The sequence below is a fragment of the Saccostrea cucullata genome, unplaced genomic scaffold (assembly GCF_032062105.1).
Source record: "Saccostrea cucullata isolate Sc308-1 unplaced genomic scaffold, CSIRO_AGI_Scuc_v1 ctg3727, whole genome shotgun sequence".
Classification (NCBI taxonomy): domain Eukaryota; kingdom Metazoa; phylum Mollusca; class Bivalvia; order Ostreida; family Ostreidae; genus Saccostrea; species Saccostrea cuccullata.
This window is the reverse complement of record NW_026932248.1, coordinates 16,665-40,195: the sequence shown is the minus strand read 5'-3', so window position 1 is coordinate 40,195 and position 23,531 is coordinate 16,665. Positions and strand designations below refer to the sequence as shown.

Below are 23,531 nucleotides of genomic sequence, written 5' to 3'. Positions count from 1 at the left end.
ATTTTTCCCTTCACCTGATTGTAAAAATCGTGTTAATTATTTCTTTCAGCATGTAAACATGGTAAATTGAAGCACTATTTTGACATTAAGATTTTTTTTGCTTATACCAGGTACTCTTATACGTCCCTGATTGGATAGACACGGTTAAACTGGGTTAAAGGCTTAGGAAACATTTTAAAGAGTGTTCGAACATTTTTCTTCAGAAGGTTATCAATAACGGTGATGTAGAGTATGATTTCCCCAAAAGCCAGCTTTCCCTGGAAATCGTACTCTACAGTAGAATTTCCCCCAGAGGGGAATTCTCACGCCAGAGCCAAATTCCGACCCCTCTTTCTTTCTCAGAGTAGGTTTTCCCCCTTCTTATAGAGTCTGTAAACCCACAGGAGTTCGCGTACCTATCAATTTGACAGAAATTTTCAGTACATAAAAAAAATATGTAATAGCTATAGTGTTATTATTATAGGTATTACGTATCTTTTTTATTTACTGAAAATTTCGGTAAAATTGATAGATATGCGAACTCCTGTGGTAAACCACAGTTGCAATATTTTTGTATAAAAAATTAACGACAAACTGGTTATGATTTTTAATTGGTAAATGGGTGTTTTTCTACTTATGTAGTAAGAATTTTCTAAGTATAAAATTTCAAATAAAATCATGGAGACTCAACCCAAATGTTTAGTTTTTAAAAAAAAAATGCACATTTATTGATGTAAATATCCTCAGATTCGATGTTTTAGCAAAAATTAGCTCAATATCTTCATTCGTTTAGAAAAAAACACTGCAGAAAATCCGTAAAATTGAAAAGGTCGTAATTCCGTGAAAAAAATATTAAATCGGAATAAAATGCAAAATCGAACTTTAGCTCACCAAGATACACCTCATACCAGAGATCTGCTCAGCATCGTCAACACTGATTCTCAAATTATAGTCTCAATTCGCTTTAAATAATGTACCTTGTTTTAAGTAATATAAAATTTCTAATAAATTTTATTTTCTGCCAGTCATATGAACCATTGTTGGTTGTTGATTAAAATACAACAATTGTTTGTTGTAACTTGAATGATTGTCTTACGCGAAAATCGCATTTTATAGCAGAAATCGATATTTACGTTATTGTCGCCGATCATAGTGTAAATTTTATTTTAAACCAAAAAGAAGTTTTAAATCACTAACATATCTTTTTCTTAGTAAGATTGTCCTACATTTGAGTTATATTTTCTGAATATCACACCCTTCACACATATGCGTGTCACAATTTTTTTTAAAATTTTAATATATTTATCAAATTTTGATGTCAGTCACCGCAAAATCATTACTTTTCTTTTTGGAAATTCAAAAGGACTTGAAGGATTGCTGAACTCACTCAATAGGATTAAGTTGTAACTTTTTAACATCATGAACACCTCTTCTTTTGCATGGGAATGGTAAAAAAGATACTGTTTATCTGTATTTATAGAAATAAGTCCAATAGTTAAAAAATTATCGATATTTACGTGTTAGTATTTATTCACAAATTAAGAAAGAGAACTACACTGTTTCCTATGGGTCAAATTGCCTTACACTCAAGCACTAGAATATGCCTTTAATTAAGGTCAAGATCTAGTAAATGAAAGGTGCCTACAGATTTCTCAAATTTGAGAAATACTAAAGTATATTCCTTTAATGATGCTTTATAAGTTTAACTTGGTCAAATAAGGTGTTTCGGGGCATCATTTGTAGGTAAACTAGATGAAAAATCATATTTTAAACTAGCAATTTCAATGAAAAGTTCAGAAAACGAGCCATGAATATGGAAGTTTTTTCCATATCAGACAAAGAAAATATATCTAGATAGCCTACAGTCTCACAGAAAACGTTATTCGTAGGGCACGAAAGTAGTCCCGGAGAATCGACACTGTATATGGAGTTTGGCATCAAAAGGTTAGTCTAAACACAATTACTAGATCTTGACCTTAACAGTGGAATAATTAAACAACAGCATTAAAAGTTACGATAAATCTCAGAAAGATATTTACGTTACCGATATTTACGTTACCAATATTTACTTTACCATGTTTTAAAGTAAATTAAAATTAAAATCTAAAGCTGTTTGAACAGATTTTCGAGTGAATTTTAATTATTTAAAAACTAAAAACATGAAGAAATACACTGTTTCTTAAAATGGCATTATTTTCTGTAACAAGAGTGCAGAAATGCAAATGGAAGTGCACATGCAAAGGTGAACCTTTTTTACACAATATATTGTGCATCCGTGTGATTTGAAAATTGAATTGACATACGAGTAATATCATTCACAAGTAGAATTGTTGTTTAATGATCGAATGTTTTCATTTTGAGCAATTGGTTAATATTGCATAGTTTTAAGTGTAATGCACGTTATCATCCAGAACGTAAATCTGAAACAAAACATTCTTAAAGTTTGTATTTTGCTGTTTGTTTGAACTGTTAGTGTATCATCAACTTAAAAAAATCGTAATATACACTTAAATTTTATACCAAGCTAAACATTTTGAAGAACAAAATATCATTAATCGTGGGAAAATTAATATAATATCACAGAAAAGGCGCTGCGCTGCAGGGGGGGGGGGGGGGGGGGGGGGCTTCCACATCGGGTTAAAGAATCAAAGTACTGAAAGTACTGGAAAGCGCTAAGCATCATCAAAATTATTTTGAATTTCCTGTTGTATTGAATTATAAGGAATACTTTGACAGTGCGACAGCGCTAGGGTGAGCACAACTGTTTCAAATTGATACATAATCATATATGTGGGTCCTGAAAACTTCCCGTTGGGGAATGAAATTCAACATTGTCTTATGCTTTGTATATTAAAGTTTTTTTTATTTTCTTTGTTTTGTCAAAAGATCAATCAATTTAACGAACATGAAATTCCAGTTGTATTGGCATCATTTTTGTAACGTCATGTGACAAAACTCTATGTGAATGAAATGGGCATCCGTAGAATTAATGCCCTTTTTGTCAGATATTATATGTAAATATACATTTGTGTATAAAGATATTATATTTATCTTTCGATGTTATCCTTTAATCTCCGATTTTCAAATACATAATTAGCGTATTTGTAGTAATTTTTTTTACAATATATACCTGATTTGTAAATATTACTTGTTTACAATAAAAATTTTATATATACATGCATTTTTCAATTTTGGATTAAAAATACTCAGTATGTCAATAAACGCCCAAAAAGTATTTTTTGACTATTGTTGAAGTATTTTAAAACTCTTCAATCAATATTTTTTACGGACGCTTGATGCTTTACACCATTCTTTACTTGTTTATGTAACTATGTTCTTAACTACCACGCAAAACATGTTAAGAGGAAAAACATATCTATACATCACTGTTGTGCAAGTTGAAAAGGAATACTAAAAATAGTTGCTCATAACTTTCCCGCTATTTCAATTGTTCATTGATGAATAATTCAAGAGTCCAAGAAAGAAAATATAGTTTTAATCTCAAGTATTAATAAATCTTCATGAAGGTATACAACATTGTTTTATTCTGTTTTTATTTAGTCTTCATTAAGAATCGGCAACACAGCTGAGGCACATCTTAACATAAACTATTTCTTCTTAGTTTCCTACTACAAGTATTACACTGTTTGCTTTTGCAACATTTAAACAACCCAGTCTGATTAAAACCAGCCCCCTTCTCCTGACGAGTGAAAGGAGAAGGGGGCTGGTTTTAATCAGACTGTAAACAACCCTACTCCTGTCCATTGCTACGAACGTTGATTAAGGTTTAGCATTTTTCGCCATATCTTGCACACTACACACACAATTTTTAAACACAATATTCTGCGAAATAAATTTTACAATTTGAATGTAATCCTTGAAAACACGACCACCACATTCCCCTCATGTATTTACAGTCACAAACTGCCTTTCTTTCCGAATTATTTACAGAATATTACCCATATGATGTAAGTATAGAATACAACACAAGTAAAGTCATTACAAAAGGCAGTCCATGAATGCGTTCACGTCTGTTACTAACTGATACTGAGATGTAAAAATTATCTTCACTGATAGGTCTCAGCATGGTGCGAGGTGTTAAAAGAAAGGCTTGTTTTAGTTTTGTTGCCTGAAATAAAGGCCTATAAGGAAAAATAACAGTATATGGATATAAGTATATAGAACGCACCATATTATTTTACATGTGTAAGATAAATAATATGCTGTTTTTAATTAAGTACGAGTCGTATTTGCGCAATTATTATATATAGCTACATGGTACAAAAGTAAAGTGTGCCGACGCAATTTAAAAGAACTATAGAGAAGAACGTGATAAGACCTGCTCCTGTCTACTAACAGTGTAATATTCCTTTACCTTGCTAATTGCTAATTCTATTATTAGAAATGCGCGTAACGCAGCATTACACTAAAGTAGCAGAAAAAGAGTCCAGTTGCATATTTTTAGATAAACAAGTGGAGTTATCTAACTTGCTTAGTGGCGCTGGATCGCGAACGGAAGTAGATTTACGCTGACAGAAAGCGCTTTGCGCTGCGCTTAGCGCTTAAAAAAGACGGCTGTGGGTGTTATGTGTAAAGAAACTGGTCGATATTGAATCCATTTCCATTTTTGTTGCTTTGCAAGAAATACATGTATTAAATTGTGCACCTGATTTTTCCCATTTAAATTGTTGCTTAGACATACATGTAGAACTTTGAACATATGCGTCTATGCTTTAATGGTACTGAAAATTCAATTTACGTTATATTAATGTAGAATGTACGTATATTGCTCTATAGAGCACATATTATTTGCAAATGTAATTATTAACAAACCTTTCTAAGGGTGGTGGGGGTAAATGATTAAATGATGGAAGGGGGTGTCATAAATTAAATGATTCCTCTACAGATAAGTAATAACTTGGATTTTCAATTCAACCCTTTGTCAAGAACACAGATAAGAAAATTCATAAAATTCAATAAATTTGAAATAATATATTCATTTTTCCCCGAATATACTTTTATTTTTATATGATATCTATGTGCGATATTTACGTGATATTTAACAAACACTTCGTAATCAGGTAATGGCGAAATATTTTACCTTTTGATATTTTAAATAATGTGCGTTTCTCTGAACAGATTAATAAAGAATGAAATAATGAAGTATTTTAGGTAATATTGTCATTTATTTAGCTTATCGTCAGATTTGATAAAAACTTTTTAAAGTAAAACGAAATTGTGACATGACCCGGCGAGTTTTCCTTTGAAGTCAAGCGTACTGTAACTGCGATACAGAACACTTTTTGTGGGCGTTTTTTATGCAAATGAGCAGAAACTGTACTGTATCTGCAAAATATCAACGATACAGTACGGTTTATTTTTAGCCATGACGGAAAGCTGTATCCATATTCAGACACAAGAATCGTTCAATTTCCATGAAAGCACTGTTAGTATTTACTCAAAATTTGAGGTGAATTAAGAATAAAATTTTACAACGTAGTTATTAGTGTCGAATTCAAAAATTTTAGAAAGGAGGGAGTGGGACAGTTCACAAATGATTACTACGCCCCCCCCCCCCCAGCGAAAAAAAAAATAAATGGAAACTCGTATATTATACACGGTGAGGGGGGGGGGGGTAGATTTATAGCCAACCAAGACACTATGTAGTGTTATCGTTTCTTGTTGATAAATTAATAAGCGTATGTATACAAGTTTAGCAAAAATCATATACGAAAGCGAAAAAGAAAACAAAAACTCACAGGAGGGTTGAGTGGGGGTACCAGTGAGTGCTGGGATCCCCTTTGGTTACTCTACATTTTGTTAAAAACATGAAGGTAAAATACCACCCCCCCCCCCCTCGCTTTCATTTCATCTGTTTATTTCATTTTTTAAATAATACGACAGGTGTAGGACATTGTCGGACTTTTTTCTCAGAATACAGTTTCGTATGGCATGTCAAACGTTGCAATATTTGATAATCTTGTGATGTATATTCAAAATCTTGTGATGTATGTTCGAAATCTTGTGATGTATATTCAAAATCTTGTGATGTATATTCAAAATCTTGTGATGTATGTTCGAAATCTTGTGATGTATATTCAAAATCTTGTGATGTATGTTCAAAATCTTGTGATGTATATTCAATATCTTGTGATGTATATTCTAAAACTTGTGATGTATATTCTATAATCTTGTGATGTATGTTCGAAATCTTGTGATGTATATTCTATAATCTTGTGATGTATATTCAATATCTTGTGATGTATGTTCAAAATCTTGTGATGTATATTCAATATCTTGTGATGTATATTCAATATCTTGTGATGTATATTCGAAATCTTGTGATGTATATTCTATAATCTTGTGATGTATGTTCGAAATCTTGTGATGTATATTCGAAATCTTGTGATGTATATTCAATATCTTGTGATGTATGTTCAAAATCTTGTGATGTATATTCAATATCTTGTGATGTATATTCGAAATCTTGTGATGTATATTCTATAATCTTGTGATGTATGTTCGAAATCTTGTGATGTATATTCGAAATCTTGTGATGTATGTTCGATAATCTTGTGATGTATATTCTATAATCTTGTGATGTATATTCGAAATTTTGTGATGTATATTCTATAATCTTGTGATGTACGTTCGAAATCTTGTGATGTATATTCGAAATCTCGTGATGTATGTTCGATAATCTTGTGATGTATATTCGAAATCTTGTGATGTGTGTTCTACAATTCAGTGATGCGTGCAATAAAATTGCATGACGCAACAGAAAAGTAAGGACAATTTTCATTGGTTAGAAATAACGAAAGTAGCTGAAGCGTCGGGAAAACCAGGTGAGAAAAAACACAATCATCAGTTTGTTTATTGCAGCACTTATTACGAGCTGCACGAGTGTTGTTCCTGGTGACATGATGGAGATATTTCGGCCTGCTAGGGAAAAAACTCAGTAAACGTAGATATATTGACTAAATTTGTAGGTACTTGTAACGATATGTCACGATGCTGCATTGTCAGATACAGTATTTATACATGCATGCTAAAAAGTTAAATCTCGTAATAATCAATATAGCAGAAGAATAATGAAGAGTACATACCACAAAAACTGTGCAATTTGTAGCAAGATTAATTTTTGTTTAACAGCTGTTTTTATTACATTTTATTTCGTATTATTACTACCAAATACTGCTACCGTTTGTTAATGTTATGCACATGGTTATCTTGTACTTGCAAGTAAATGAAACATTTAAAAAAAAATAATGAAAAAATAAGTCTTTTAGGCTATTTGATAATAACATATGCTAAATGAACAGGTTTTGCTTTTTAATTCTCCTTCACTCAGTCTTTGTATAATGTATATTTTTAGACGAGCTGATCGCCAACCAGGAGATCAGAATGATCGCATCTGCTCCTGCCACTTTAAGGATGGTAAGAAGGAGGGGGACCCTGCATATTTTGCATGGAATGAAGGAAAGGCCATGGATTTCTCTGATCCTGAATGTACAAAAAGGTGAAATTATTTTTCAAAATGTGACCGACATCTTGTTTTTGGATGGTGGGTGGGTGGAGTTTAATTGAGAATATTTTACTAAAAAACTTTAAAAGGGTACATGTATAAACAGAGTAGCTTACAACTGAATAAAAAAATAATTCAAGTTTAATTATTTTACAAAGGAGGAAAAAACTCAAAAGTGAGGAGTCCCTGTCATCTTCACAGATGGACCAGTTGCAGATTCCACAAGCACCAAAATGTCAAGATCAAGAAAAAGTAAAGCTCATTTAAAACACCAATGATGACAAATGACCAACACTGAAACATTTTCAATAATTTTTAATAATATATACAGTTCTTTTAACTGTACTTGATTTACAATATATTTTCAGTTGATATCAGAGCATAACTACTCAGTATCCTGCACATTTAACTGTACTCAAGAAATGCAGCGCCTCTCAACAGAAATACAACTGGAAAAGGAATTGCTTGCCCTAAAAATAGAGTCTAGTAAAAGGAAGCCAATATCAATCCACGATATTAAATACAACAAAGAGAAGGTACATTTAAAGGAATTCCAATTGTGATTTCCTATTTCCTAACAATTTCAGTTACTGTAATAAAAACTTGTTGCCATTGAGGGATGAACATCTTAGATTGACTGTTATGTTAACATATTTTGTTATTATTTGGGAGTGTTAGGTCTCTGATCAGCAGGGGCATTTTCTCTATATAAGAAGAAAATGGAGACTCCCTACCCACCCGATGTATTTTGTCGGACAGTTTTCTGTACATTGCAGGTAAATTTTTTATTTATTAACTTTCCAGCCTCTTATTGTATAGTACATTTTGGGGTTTGAAGTCAGTTTTTGCTTTTCTTTAATTTTTAAAAAAAATTATTTAAATTCTCCTTTTCTTAGAATAAAATTCAAAAAGTAGCTTCTGATTGTAAAGTATAAGACTACAGACATTGAACTTTGATTTGTTATCAAAAGGATTGATTTAAACTTGTCTAAATTAATTGTAAACAAAAATAAAAGGGGGCACCTGCTATTTCTTTAAGCGTTTTTCACTGGGGGGTGGGGAAACTTTTTTGTACATACTTGAGCAATAGGAGGGATTAGATAAGAATCAATTAGTATATCAGAGTCTTAAATAATATCCTTTGCATAAGCATAAAAAAATTCTATATCAGTCTTTTTAAAACCTTTGAATTTTGCTTAATTAACTACGATTTATCCAATTTTGGAGCTTTTTACCTAATTCTGGGTAGAATCCACCCTTATGAAATTATTGACTCAATTTTGACTTAATATCACTTTATTTACATTAAAGCACAAAAACAATTCATTGTACAAATATTTTATTTCTTACAGTCACCAATATATCCAAATATCATCACCGGCCCAGACGTCATTCACTCCTTTGAATTGTGCTGGTAGCAGTAAGGTGTCATCATTTGAGATGGTCACAGTATCCAATACACTGAAGTCACAGGACTCAAATTTCATACATGTTCACAGGTAGGTGTATAGTCTTTGAAATTACCACAATTGACTAATTCTGGGACAGATAAGTATGTAAGTATAGGAATGAGAGCACCAAATCCCCGGATGCACACATGGCCTTGTTTGTTATGGAACATTAAACCGAATACTGAATGGGTAGGCGTTACGCCATTGGCTGAAATCAGGTATTTAATTGTTTTCATTTTAAAGTAAAATTAATGACCTTTGAAATAAATGATGGGATGAGGGAATATTACAGAAACTATAGAAATGCCAGGGAAGATTTTAGGAGTGGGGGTTAATTTTTTATGCCACGTGTTCTTTACTGCGAATCTCTAAAAGTTGAAAATAACTGCAATTTTGACCTATAAACACCATGGGACCATGTATTTTTTTCAGTATTTTTGTTAGGGCTTAGAACAAAGTTTGAAATGATGCTAAAGATTTTTCTGAAATTGTCATAGTAAAGTACTGAGAAGGCCTAAGGTTTGTATGGAGTTCTATGGGAAAATAATTAGTGGACTTTTCCCTATACAAGATGCTGTCTGATGGCGTAGTGTAGAATGTAGCGTAGAATGTTTTCCAAGTCAGCTTAAATGCAAAGGTTTGTTTTAAAATTTATCATAATGACTGGCAAAAATTAATGCAGTTAAATTTATTGTATTCTTGAAAGATTGACTGTAACACAATTTTTTTACACAATTACAAATAATCAAATTAATTTGTTTCCAACTTTTTTTCAGGGTCTCTGCCAAAATCTTTTGAGGATTTTTCCTCTGCTAGAGCATCCATGGATGCAATTGAAACAATCCAGGACATCCCAACACATATGGATAATCAGGCCATGGCCTACAGTATGTACAAAAGTTGCCATACTTTTAAAGCAGTAACTTGCGTGCCTCCAAATGGTGCACTTACATTTTGCTCCATGCTGTACCCAGGTTCTACTTCTGATGTAGCTATTGTACGTCACAGCCAAGTTTTACGAAAGTTCAAAGCTGGAGACCTTATTTTGGTGGTCAAAGGTTTCACCATTCATGACCAGTTGCCCCAGGGTGTCTGCTTAATTATAAAAGCTCTTTTATCGACACGAGGCCAGTTTACCATACAAGAAGCAGCACTGTGTTACAAGATTGCTAAAGCACTTATTCATGTGGAAAGAGCCAACGAGAGGATAAAGAATTACGAGATTCTCCGTCACATACCATCTACTTACAGACCAATCTCAACAAAAATATTTCAACTCTGTTCTTGTCTTGTAAACTTGCAAGCTCCACTTTTGAAAGAAATTACTTAAAGATACATGTACTTATTATAAATTTGCATTGGCGTGTGACAGTATACACTAAACAGTGAAGATATTCATACCAAAGTGCAAGGGATAAGCAAATTTTGATTTGTTATCAATGTCAATGGTTATATTTGTTAACTTTGTAGTATGTTGTAATACATATACTTCAGAAAATGAAAATCCCTTTTGTTAGCATGGATTTATTACAAGAATGTTTGGCAATTCCATTCTTCATTTGACAATATAATTTGGAAGAGGGTTTACTTATAATTTTAAATCTCTAGTTTAAAGTATATTTACCTTTAAAGCACAACTCAACAAATTCATGTTTTCAACAATTTATCTATTAAGAAAGACCAAAATGTTACATTTTCACTTTGAGAATAACATCTTCAATTCATTAATAAAATGATTCTAAATTTTGATATTCTTTTTTTATGTAGTACATAGATTTTATTAATCATCATTGCTATTTAAAATAGTCTTATAAGCCAGAAGTTTTATGATGGATTGTGACATATCATATCATACATTTATGAGACTTGCGAACATTCAACACATTTAACATGATTACCCATTTTCCATTGTTAGAAAATTCTAGAGGTACAAAACTAAGTGTCAAGAAGTTCAAACCAGAACTCAGTTTTCCATCAGTGCTGGAATGAAAATGTTAATGTAGAAATCTATCAGCTTTGGAACATTTGCTGTCCATTTAATGTCTTTTACTATTCTAATCACAATGCAGTCTACTCTTGTCCACACAATTAAGTCGCAGAATGTTTTGTTGCATATGTGTAGCTGGCCTTGAATTTGATGATAGTATGGGTGACTGGTTTTCAGGCACAGGGTATCTTGTTTAAGATCTAAAAAAAAAATCAAAAAACACTTAAGTTGTGTTATACCAGTACATATCCCCTCCTTTTTCAATATCTTCATACCATATTGAACAGCTGCACTTGTAAATTAATACATGTTTTGAAATCATTTACTCACCAAGATTTTTAGCTCACCTGAGCCGAAGGCTCAAGTGAGCTTTTCTGATCACATTGTGTCCGTCGTCCGTCCGTCCGTCTGTCCGTCCGTAAACTTTTCACATTTTCGACTTCTTCTCAAGAACCACTGGGCCAATTTTGACCAAACTTGGTACAAAGCATGCTTGGGTAAAGGGGAATGTAAATTGTTAAAATGAAGGGCCAAATCCCTTCACAAGGGGAGATAATCAAGAAAAGACAAAAATAGGGTGGAGTCATTAAAAAATCTTCTTCTCAAGAACCACTGGGCCAGAAAAGCTGAAACTTATGTGGAAGCATTCTGGGGTAGTGTAGATTCTAAATTGTTCAAATCATGACCCCCGGGGATTGGGCGGGGCCACAATGGCGAATCAAAGTTTTACATAGAAATATATAGGAAAAATCTTTAAAAATCTTCTTCTCAAGAACCACTGGGCCAGAAAAGCTGAAACTTATGTGGAAGCATCCTGGGGTAGTGTAGATTCTAAATTGTTCAAATCATGACCCCCGGGGATTGGGTGAGGCCACAATGGGGAATCAAAGTTTTACATAGAAATATATAGGAAAAATCTTTAAAAATCTTCTTCTCAAGAACCACTGGGCCAGAAAAGCTGAAACTTATGTGGAAGCATCCTGGGGTAGTGTAGATTCTAAATTGTTCAAATCATGACCCCCGGGGATTGGGCGGGGCCACAATGGGGAATCAAAGTTTTACATAGAAATATATAGGAAAAATCTTTAAAAATCTTCTCCTCAAGAACTACTGGGCCAGAAAAGCTGAAACTTATGTGGAAGCATCCTGGGGTAGTGTAGATTTTATATTGTTCAAATCATGACCCCCGGGGATTGGGTGAGGCCACAATGGGGAATCAAAGTTTTACATAGAAATATATAGGAAAAATCTTTAAAAATCTTCTTCTCAAGAACCACTGGGCCAGAAAAGCTGAAACTTATATGGAAGCATCCTGGGGTAGTGTAGATTCTAAATTGTTCAAATCATGACCCCCGGGGATTGGGCGGGGCCACAATGGCGAATCAAAGTTTTACATAGAAATATATAGGAAAAATCTTTGAAAATCTTCTTCTAAATAACCACTGGGCCAGAAAAGCTGAAACTTATTTGAAAGCATCCTTGGGTAGTGTAGATTCTAAATTATACAAATCATGACCCCCGGGGATTTGGCAGGGCCACAATGGGAAATCAAAGTTTTACATAGAAATATATAGGAAAAATCTTTGAAAATCTTCTTCTTAATAACCACTGGGCCAGAAAAGCTGAAACTTATGTGAAAGCATCCTTGGGTAGTGTAGATTCTAAATTGTTCAAATCATGACCCCCGGGGATTGGGCGGGGCCACAATGGCGAATCAAAGTCTTACATAGAAATATATAGGAAAAATCGTTAAAAATCTTCTTCTCAAGAACCACTGGGCCAGAAAAACTGAAACTTATGTGAAAGCATTCTTGGGTAGTGTAGATTCTAAATTGTTCAAATCATGACCCCCGGAGATTGGGCGGGGCCACAATGGGGAATCAAAGTTTTACATAGAAATATATAGGAAAAATCTTTAAAAATCTTCTTCTCAAGAACCACTGGGCCAGAAAAGCTGAAACTTATGTGGAAGCATCCTGGGGTAGTGTAGATTCTAAATTGTTCAAATCATGACCCCCGGGGATTGGGCGGGGCCACAATGGGGAATCAAAGTTTTACATAGAAATATATAGGAAAAATCTTTAAAAATCTTCTCCTCAAGAACTACTGGGCCAGAAAAGCTGAAACTTATGTGGAAGCATCCTGGGGTAGTGTAGATTTTATATTGTTCAAATCATGACCCCCGGGGATTGGGTGAGGCCACAATGGGGAATCAAAGTTTTACATAGAAATATATAGGAAAAATCTTTAAAAATCTTCTTCTCAAGAACCACTGGGCCAGAAAAGCTGAAACTTATATGGAAGCATCCTGGGGTAGTGTAGATTCTAAATTGTTCAAATCATGACCCCCGGGGATTGGGCGGGGCCACAATGGCGAATCAAAGTTTTACATAGAAATATATAGGAAAAATCTTTGAAAATCTTCTTCTAAATAACCACTGGGCCAGAAAAGCTGAAACTTATTTGAAAGCATCCTTGGGTAGTGTAGATTCTAAATTATACAAATCATGACCCCCGGGGATTTGGCAGGGCCACAATGGGAAATCAAAGTTTTACATAGAAATATATAGGAAAAATCTTTGAAAATCTTCTTCTTAATAACCACTGGGCCAGAAAAGCTGAAACTTATGTGAAAGCATCCTTGGGTAGTGTAGATTCTAAATTGTTCAAATCATGACCCCAGGGGATTGGGCGGGGCCACAATGGCGAATCAAAGTCTTACATAGAAATATATAGGAAAAATCGTTAAAAATCTTCTTCTCAAGAACCACTGGGCCAGAAAAACTGAAACTTATGTGAAAGCATTCTTGGGTAGTGTAGATTCTAAATTGTTCAAATCATGACCCCCGGGGATTGGGCGGGGCCACAATGGGGAATCAAAGTTTTCCATATAAATATATAGGAAAAATCTTTAAAGAACCACTGGGCCAGAAAAGCTGAAACTTATGTGGAAGCATCCTGGGGTAGTGTGATTTCAAATTGTTTAAATAATGATCAGTGGGGTAGGGTGGGGTCACAATATGTATTACAAGGGGGAAATCTAGTAAAGAACAGAATGGTCAAAGCTTCTCAGGTGAGCGATGTGGCCCATGGGCCTCTTGTTAATTTCAAAGTACTGGACAATACAGATTTTTAATGTTATTTACCTATGAAAAATCCTTCAAATTTTGTGCCCCATCTGCTACTGTTGAAGACGATGCTGTATATGGACACTTCACCTCTACAATATTAGGAATGGCGTCTTTGGCTTCTGGAGTTTGATAAAATACACTGCATGTTGGTGGTCGAACAACTAAGCCATCAGGTGAAGCTCCCAACACTCCGGATTCATGCAACCATATCCTTTTCAGAAAAAATTATAATACTACTGAATGCAATCAAACCATAATACAATTGATTTTGTAATGCAAACAAAGTCTAAGTAGAGCTTTTATAATCCTTCCACTTCAAAAAGCAAATTTTCTGGAATATGTTGGTAACTGAATATTTATGCCCCGCCATGAATATGGCCGGGGCATATAGTGTTTGTCATGTCCATCTTCCATCCTTCTGTCCTTCCGTCCCACTTTGTGTTTAGCTCTGTTCAAAGCTAAGTTTCAAAGAAACTATCCAAGATATTTTCATCAAACTTCATATGCTGATAGATATTGATGAGAGCTATGCAACTGCATTAACATTTTTAGACCTTGACCTGACTTTTCTTAAATAATGTTTAGCTCAGTTTTAAACATACCATTCAAGATGGTGTTATCAAACTTTACATGTTGATACAAACTTGCATAGATGATGCATCTAGAGATGAACACTACTGGACATGCTTCGGATGCTGGATCTGACCTACATTTTCCAGATGAGTGACCAAATTAAAGTTTTTGGAGCAGGTCCATTCTTAAGGAACTATAAGCCCTACTTAGACCAAACTTGCTTGGATGATGCATCTAAGGATGGACACTACCGGACTTGCTTCGATGCTGGATCTGACTTACATTTTCATTCCCAAGTAACTATAAGCCCTACCTAAACCAAACTTGCATGGATGATGCATCTAGGGATGGACACTACCAGACTTGCTTCGGATGCTGGATCTGACCTATATTTTCATTCCCAAGTAACTATAAACCCTACCTGAACCAAACTTGCGTGGATGATGCATCTAGGGATGGACACTACCAGACTTGCTTTGGATGCTGGACCTACATTTTTATTCCCAACTAACTATAAGCCCTGCCTGAACCAAACTGATCAAATTTTATACATGTACAAATTTCATGTTGCTTTACTAATATATCCTCGGTGGGGCATTCATGTCCTATGGACATATTTCTAGTTTTTTTTTTACAATTAGACTTCAGTAATTGATTTCTGTTTGTCACCAGGATAAGTCCTGTTATTTGTTTTGACACAATGAATGTTAACATGTCAGAGATTGAAGGAATATTATTTTGTGCTGTATACCTGACTGCTCTACAGCTGCATCTAAGTCCTTTTCATACTTTCTCAAAGCATCATCTTCATGAGTGATACCCCATGCAACAGCCTTGATGGACTCCAGATTGTAAGCCGACATCAGCTGTTTCTTCAGTGACAATGTCAATCTGGAGAAAAAAATATGATTTTTGGTTATTAATCTTATATTTCCTGCATCTTTATGTACAAATATCTAGTCATTACAGTCGAACCTCATTATCTCAAACTCAATGAGACCAAGAAAAATGTTGGAAATATCCATGGATTCAAGAATAACACATAAATAGTTATCAAGAATAAAATGTCCCAGTCTTTGGTAAATGGTTTGGACTTCAAAATTACTGTGACATATCCATGAAATATGAGATAATGGGTTTGAGATAACAAAGTTTGACTGTAATTTTAAAAGTCTTTTTCGCAAAAATTTAATCACACGTCTTACCGCCTTTGCTTAGAACTGAGAACTGACCAAAGTTGGAAGCTGATATGCTATATTTCCTTACAATCGACCACATTGGGTTGTTTCGTTGCCAATGCAGCTCTTTTAATGGATTCAGGGATAATGCATGCTGTAACCATACCATAGGGGTATCAGAATGAACATACTCTGGTGATGTTAACAGGTCTTCAATGAGAGGTACAGGTGGACCAGGTTCACATGGCTCTGGTTCAAGAATCCAATTCAATGCTGAAAAATTTCATTACTTGTGTCATTCTCAAAAATATCATCCATAATATCCATATCACATATACCAAGTATTTATATAAGAGTCCATACATTTCATTTTAGTGAACACTGTCATGGGTTTTTGTAATGTATGCATTACATATCAAATTTACAACTCACTTGCATATATTTGTTCAGAATTGTTCCTGTATATAATTTTGCACAAACATGTAAAAATTGGTGCAAATGTACAATTAATATTTACTTAATTATTAACAAGGTTTCATAATGACAGAGTATTTAAATAATAGAAGAATGATCTGATAATTCGCAAGAATATGAATATGAAACAAAATATTTTTTTTAATGCAATTGAATAATTTATTTTTCCTTTCAAAAATGTATGCTCATGTACAAAAATGCTATCATATTTATAATATTGTCTTTCCAATTATTCAAAGGTTGTTATTAATATTTATTACATAATATGTTCAAAAATTGGGCAATATACATAGCCAACTACACTGGACAAAATTGCTAACGCACCACCCAATAAAAGTAATATTTTACTTTTCAAAACTTGTTTATGATGGATTTGATATATTATTATGATACATAATAAAAAAAATAAGCATTTAAATGTCTTAATTGATAAAAAACTACAATGTTTACTGAAGCGTGACCATTTCATAGAAAACGTGAAAATGTTATTCATACTAATTTGGAGGGATAAATTTCTAATTTTTTCTTTGCATTTTTGTTCTTTATGCTCGTAATAATTAGAAAATCGGAAAAAAAATTATACCGTATGCGGCATTTGATCCCTGAAGAGCGTGAAACAACATTTGCCAATCCCATTGTATTAGAAAATATGGCGTTTTATATATTCTCAAACCGATTAGGCAAATGTTCAATTCACAGAGAAGAATTTTAAGTGGTGCGTTAGCAATTTTGTCTAGTGTATATTATACTCCTCATCTTTGTACATTTGTTCACAATTAAAATTAACCATCGTTCAGTAACAAAATAACAGTTTCATAATACTCGTAATATAAAAATCAAATCAAACTTAAATAACAACAATAGTGACACCAAAATCATAACTTCCTTCTTATATTTTACCAATAAACCTTCCAAGGTGCAAAAAACACTGGTCACTTTCATCAAAGGGTCGGTTTAAAGCACTTCAAATATGGAGCAAATTTTTTAACAACTGATTTATTTATATTTAATGATTGATCATTTTTAAAAAAAAAAAAAAACCCAAGAGGCCCATGGGCCACATCGCTCACCTGAGCACTGTGGCTAGGAAAAAGTACAAGAGGCCCACGGGCCTTATAGGTCACCTGAGTATTGTGCAACAACTTTCAAACAATTAAATTTGGTTCATGTTTTAAACCAGAATTCGCAATTCACAATTTTGAAAGAGGTACCATTGCTTATAATAAATTTGACTTAGCATGCTAACTCTATTTACTTAATACCCAGAGGTAGATCAGAGTAACATTAAGAGAAAATGCACTTCCACTTTATAACCAGTTGTACACCTCATCCCAAAGGAACAACTGATCCTGGGGCCACATATTTCAAAATTTTTCAAATTTTATCATAAAATGGCTGATTAACACACCAAAAAGCAAATTTCAAAGCATTAATTTATTTTCAGACTTTGTACACCCCCCCCCCCTTCACCCCTACCCAGGGAAGGAGCAGGGGCACAAAAAATAACCATTTTGCTAGGTGCACCTTTCTTCATCATGAATATATATATATTTGGATCATTGGCATTAAACACAGGAGCAAATGAAAGAATTTAAAAGAATAAATGCATTTTCACTATATAACCAATAGAGCCCTGCCCTAACACCAGAACCCCGGAACGTGGGTCATAAAATTCACAATTTTGAAAGAGGTACTCTTGCTCATCATAACTATGTGCTTAGTTACTTTATTTAATACCCAAAAGTAGAGAAGAAGATTTTCAAAGAATTAATGCATTTTCACTAAATAACCAATAGAGACCCGCCCTAACACCAGAACCCCAGACCCTGGGGTCACAAAATTCACAATTTTGAAAGAGGTACTCTTGCTCATCATAACTATGTGCTTGGTTAGTTTATTTGATACCCAGGAGCAGAGAAGAAGATTTTCAAAGAATAAATGCATTTTCACTTTATAACCAATGGAGCCCCGCCCTAACACCAGAACTCCTGACCCTGGGGTCATAAAATTCACAATTTTGAAAGAGGCACTCTTGCTCATCATAACTAAGTACTTAGTTAGTTTATTTAATACCCAGAAGTAGAGAAGAAGATTTTCAAAGAATTAATGCATTTTCACTAAATAACCAATAGAGCCCCGTCCTAACACCAGAACCCCTGACCCTGGGGTCATAAAATTCACAATTTAAGAAGAAGCACTCTTGCTCATCATCACTATGTGCTTAGTTAGTTTATTTAATACCCAGAAGTAGAGAAGAAGATTTTCAAAGAATTAATGCATTTTCACTATATAACCAATAGAGCCCCGCCCTAACACCAGAACCCCTGACCCTGGGGTCATAAAATTCACAATTTAAGAAGAGGCACTCTTGCTCATCATCACTATGTGCTTGGTTAGTTTATTTAATACCTAGGAGCAGAGAAGAAGATTTTCAAAGAAATCATGCATTTTCACTATATAATCTATGTAGCCCCGCCCTAGCACTAGAACCCCTGACCCTGGGGCCATGAATTTCACAATTTAAGTAGAGGACTCAATGCTCATTACATTCATAACAACAGTTTGCCTGCTTGATGTCCAGGAGTAAAGAAGAAGATTTTTAAAGATTGCAATAATTTTAGTGGTTTTTGCCCCACCCCCCAGGCCCCAGGGGGGCAGGGACCATGAAATTCACAATTTTTGTTCCCCTTCACCCATAGATGGTGTATAATAAATTTGGTTGAAATTGGTTAAGTGGTTTCAGAGAAGAAGCTGAAAATGTTCAAATGTTAACACACGACGCACGACGCACGACACACGACACACGACGACGGACGAAAACGGATAGCAATAGGTCACCTGAGTTACTCAGGTGACCTAAAAAATTGGTTTTTTATTGAAAAGTTTAAATCCAAAAGTAGTCCCTTGACCAATCATGGCTTTGCTTTTCTTGAGAAGGTTATTTTTAAAGAATTTTCCTATATATTTCTATATAAAATTTGATCATCCTTTGTGGCCCCGTCCTACCCCCGGGGAACATGATTTGAACAAACTTGAATCTACACTACCTAAGGATGCTTCCATATAAATATGATCAATCAGGGTTTTGCTGTTCTTGAGAAGAAGATTTTTAAAGATTTTTCCTTTATATTTCTATGTAAAACTTTGATCTTCCATTGTGGCCCCGCCCTACCCCGGGGTTATGATTTGAACAAACTTGAATTGACACTACCTGAGGATGCTTCCATATAAATAGGATATATTATGGCTTTGTCATTCTTGAGAAGAAGATTTTTAAAGAATTTTTCTATATATTTTTACGTTAAACTTTGGTCAGCCATTGTGGCTCCGCCCTACCCCCGGGGGTCATGATTTGAACAGATTTAAATCTACACTACCTGAGAATGTTTCTCCATAAGTTTCATTTTTCCTGGCACAGTGGTTCTTGAAAACAAGATTTTTAAAACATACCATCAAATTTTCATTAATTCCCAATTATCTCCCCTTGAATGAGGGTGTGGCCCTTTATTTGAACAAACTTGAATCCCCTTCACCCAAGGATGCTTTGTGGCAAGTTTGGTTGAAATTGGTCCATGGGTTCTAGAGAAGAAGTCGAAAATATGAAAAGTTTACAGACAGACAGATGGACAGACAGACAGACAGACAGACAAACAGCTAGATAGACAAAATGTGATCAGAAAAGAGCTAGAAATGAAACATTCCTCACCACAAAAGCCAGAAGAATATAGGGACCACCACCAGTAACATGTTTCCGGGAAGAACCAAACCATGCAGAGATAAATATCAATAGTCCTGAATCTTCGATGCAGGACCAAGTATGAGAATTGCTACAAACACTACTCCGGAGACTTACCTATTATTCTATGATGTAACGTACTTTGTCCACTGCAGCTGGTTCCCTCATAAGCTGGTAGCGAGGACAGTTCAGGATGTCCTGTCAACTTTATTCCTCAACTTCCTGTCTTGGACTGAAAAGCAATAAGTGGAAATCTTTAGTGTTGCCTAGTGACTTTGAATTAAAAAGAAAGTTTTTAGATTGTGAAGGGGGGGGGGGGGGTACTGATGCTGTGCATTTTAATGAAATGTACGAAATCTGTATTTCACAGTTTAATGCATTCATGTATTTTGTGAATTGTCTTAGGATTCATGAAATAATTGTTGCTATGTATTATTAAGCACTAAATCTATTCAACTGCATGTGTAAATGGGGAAAATGTGGATAATGTAAATGATGTATAATTGCAATGTGTAAAATGTGACATTTTCTTATATGAGGGAGTCTGTTCATGTAATTTTTTTTTCATTAATTATTTTATTTATCTTGATAAAATTATTTCAATTAACAATATTGTTTTTCTTACCAGTCTGATGAACTCAACAAAGGTTACAGAGGTGAATGGTAGAAATATGGGTATTACAGGTGTCAAAACTCTTCGTTGATGACAGACTGCATGCCGCACTGTAAAATCACCATTTTGGATCTTTAAAAGGGGAGGCTACTCCTGAAATCAAAGAAATTGTCATAAAAATGAGTAACCTGATTTTCTTTAGGTCTCACACAAGGAAATAATTTCACTACATGTTACTATATAGCTTTAATTAAATAAATTAATTAACTAGACTCTCAGCAGATAATTCATGAATGAGAAAAAAGATTAATGCTTAGACAAAATTTGAGATCAGAAAAAATATACCCCTTATGCAGCTTTTAAGAAAGAAAATTGAGACTAAACATACCTATACCCCGAAATACACATGGGCAAACAGCCAACACACCATCAAGGAAGTTACATCGATCATGCGTACCTAAAAAAAAAGAGTTCCCTTTGATTCAGTGGCACAATTCTGCTGATATGATATTCCTAGTGCATGAGTCCAACATTAAAACTGTAGACCTACGTAAAGTTCATGAAAAAAGAAAAGAAATATTATTGTCTCTACATACATCATACATAGAACTACATTTGTTCATTTTGATTGGCTATCTCCTTGCATAAGACCTTTAAGGGGTAATTTTATGATATTTACCATGTGCACTGATTGCCATAAAACTAAAGAAAAAATACCAGCCTTACAAAGTCACTTAACCATGACCTTTGACATACCTTACTAAGAATAGCCTGGACAATTTGGTTTAACTTAAGACTTCTGAATTTTTAAATGCAGGTTTTGATAAATTAACCATTTAATATACTTATGAGCTCATAAAACTGTCCTTTAAAACTGTATGATAAAGAGTGTAAAAACTTTGAAACATGTTTGGAAAGTATTATCACACATGTGATATGGGATAAATTATCACCACAGAAAGATCAAAGAAAATCACTGCAGATATGCGACAATAATTCTTATCATTGTTTATTGTATGTCAAGTCTAGAATAAGATATATCATTACAAATATTATGATTTTTAGCCGGGCACATTGCTCGTAGAGCAATGCTCAGCTATAGCGACGGTGAGCAACAGAAAATGCTGCTTCTTCACAGCCAAATTGAGTTTACGAGTAAAAGTATGGTACGTGACCAGCCGCTGTTGAGAAAACAAAATCACCTTAAGAAATAGTAAATTGAATATTTTTATCATAATATTAAATTGTTTAATATTTTTTCCTGGCTCCTTTGACTAATATTTTACAAAGTAATTCAACGGGTGCGAAAGGTTTTCACCAGGTATCCCTGTCTGCATCATATTCTATAAACAATATAATTAAAATTAGATGTTAGATCAGCTCGCATACTCAACACACTAACATCTAACAAGTCATCCCATTGAGGGTCACGTAAGAGGTTAAATTCGGAACGCCTCAAGATTTATTTGCTTCAACAATATATGATGATTTTGCCAGCTGCGATTTGATTAATTGATAGAATTTGACCTCTGACGTGACCCTCAACGGGATGTTGTTAGATGTTAGTGTAGCGAGTATGCAAGCGGATCTAACATCTAATTTGAATTAGATTGATTCTATAAATAAAGGTTGTACTATCAGGCTAACACAAATGCAGGGAACATCATTAATGACTTGATGCAAATCTCACCGCTGAGGACACATCAGTGCAGAGACGTTTGACCTTAATCTTGCTGCATCGGTGTTTATTTACTTCTGTTTGTATATAAAACCGGATTACCCCAAAACGATACGTGATAAATATTTTTCGCTGTTAATTTCTAGCTATATTTTATTTTATTTTTAAAACTATTTAATATTATACATGCCATTGAGATATTTTTGTGTGTATTACATATTCTCTAAATGTCTGAACGTGATTTTAAACTGTCACCACAGTCCTTGTTCATTATCCTGTAAATGAGCCCGGCTCAATACATTTACTATGAAAATAATTGGACTAATTTGTGAATGACAATATTCAATGATGCATAGCAATTAATCTTTTCCTGACATTCACCTTCTCCTAAAAATTTGTCGTGTTATTTATTTATTTATTGCAAAGTCGTCCCTGGACTAGTGCTTATCGGTCAATGCAGCTGCATAGGGCCATGCAATTTCGAACCCTGCGTGGTGAGAGTTTGTCCCGAGACACAGTTAGATTATTCTAACTAGCACCAATATAGAATAAATCATACCGATTAATCAACATCACTACAATATGAGGACGTAAAAATAGGATAAAACATCCTTTAGTCCAGCAATAACTGAATAAGCCACTAAATTGTTTTTGATGTACCTTCAAACAAATCAAATTAATGTTCTTGATTCCCACTTTTCACGTTATGACTGACTTAGTGCTTCTTGATACCAAAACAATTTTTCTATTACCTATAATTTTGACTTTAGGTTGAATTCGCCAATTTCATGCTTGCGAAGTTGTGTCAATGTGTGCATTACGACCGCTCCGGCTACTTTCGTTATTTCTAACCAATGAAAATTGTCCTTACTTTTCTGTTGCGTCATGCAATTTTATTGCACGTGTAATGGTTAGGGGCGTGGATATCGGCCTGGATAGCTCAGTAGGTAGAGCATCTGACTAGTGATATAGGGGTCCCGGGTTCGATTCCCGGTCCTGCCACGCATCACTGAATTGTAGAACACACATCACAAGATTTCGAATATACATCACAAGATTATCGAACATACATCACAAGATTTCGAATATACATCACAAAATTTCGAACATACATCACAAGATTATAGAATATACATCACAAGATTTCGAATATACATCACAAGATATTGAATATACATCACAAGATTTCGAATATACATCACAAGA

At 34.2% G+C, this 23,531-nt stretch overlaps 1 protein-coding gene and 1 long non-coding RNA gene across 2 annotated transcripts; one reads left to right on the top strand and one right to left on the bottom strand.

Annotated features, from left to right (window-relative positions):
- Positions 1 to 6,819: 6,819 nt before the first annotated feature.
- LOC134234725 (uncharacterized) lies at positions 6,820 to 10,702 on the top strand. The gene is made up of 7 exons (XM_062716781.1): positions 6,820 to 6,937; positions 7,355 to 7,498; positions 7,663 to 7,756; positions 7,873 to 8,040; positions 8,183 to 8,280; positions 8,857 to 9,003; positions 9,732 to 10,702. Exons 1-7 carry the CDS (start codon positions 6,900 to 6,902, stop codon positions 9,751 to 9,753), a joined length of 711 nt encoding a protein of 236 aa, XP_062572765.1. The 5' UTR covers positions 6,820 to 6,899; the 3' UTR covers positions 9,754 to 10,702.
- LOC134234727 (uncharacterized) lies at positions 10,602 to 23,222 on the bottom strand. The gene is made up of 8 exons (XR_009985248.1): positions 23,078 to 23,222; positions 21,036 to 21,104; positions 20,660 to 20,800; positions 20,152 to 20,266; positions 15,852 to 16,097; positions 15,398 to 15,537; positions 14,089 to 14,284; positions 10,602 to 11,142 (listed from the first exon to the last, which is right to left on the bottom strand). It is a non-coding gene; the product is annotated as an uncharacterized LOC134234727 (long non-coding RNA).
- Positions 23,223 to 23,531: the final 309 nt, after the last annotated feature.

What these genes read in the sequence shown, in the direction of transcription:
- LOC134234725 (XM_062716781.1), top strand. Translation starts at nt 6,900, where the DNA reads ATGATGGAGATATTTCGGCCTGCTAGGGAAAAAACTCA. An exon ending in CCTGCTAGGGAAAAAACTCA is followed by an intron (nt 6,938 to 7,354) that starts GTAAACGTAGAT and finishes GTATATTTTTAG; the next exon opens with ACGAGCTGATCGCCAACCAG. An exon ending in AATGTCAAGATCAAGAAAAA is followed by an intron (nt 7,757 to 7,872) that starts GTAAAGCTCATT and finishes ATATATTTTCAG; the next exon opens with TTGATATCAGAGCATAACTA.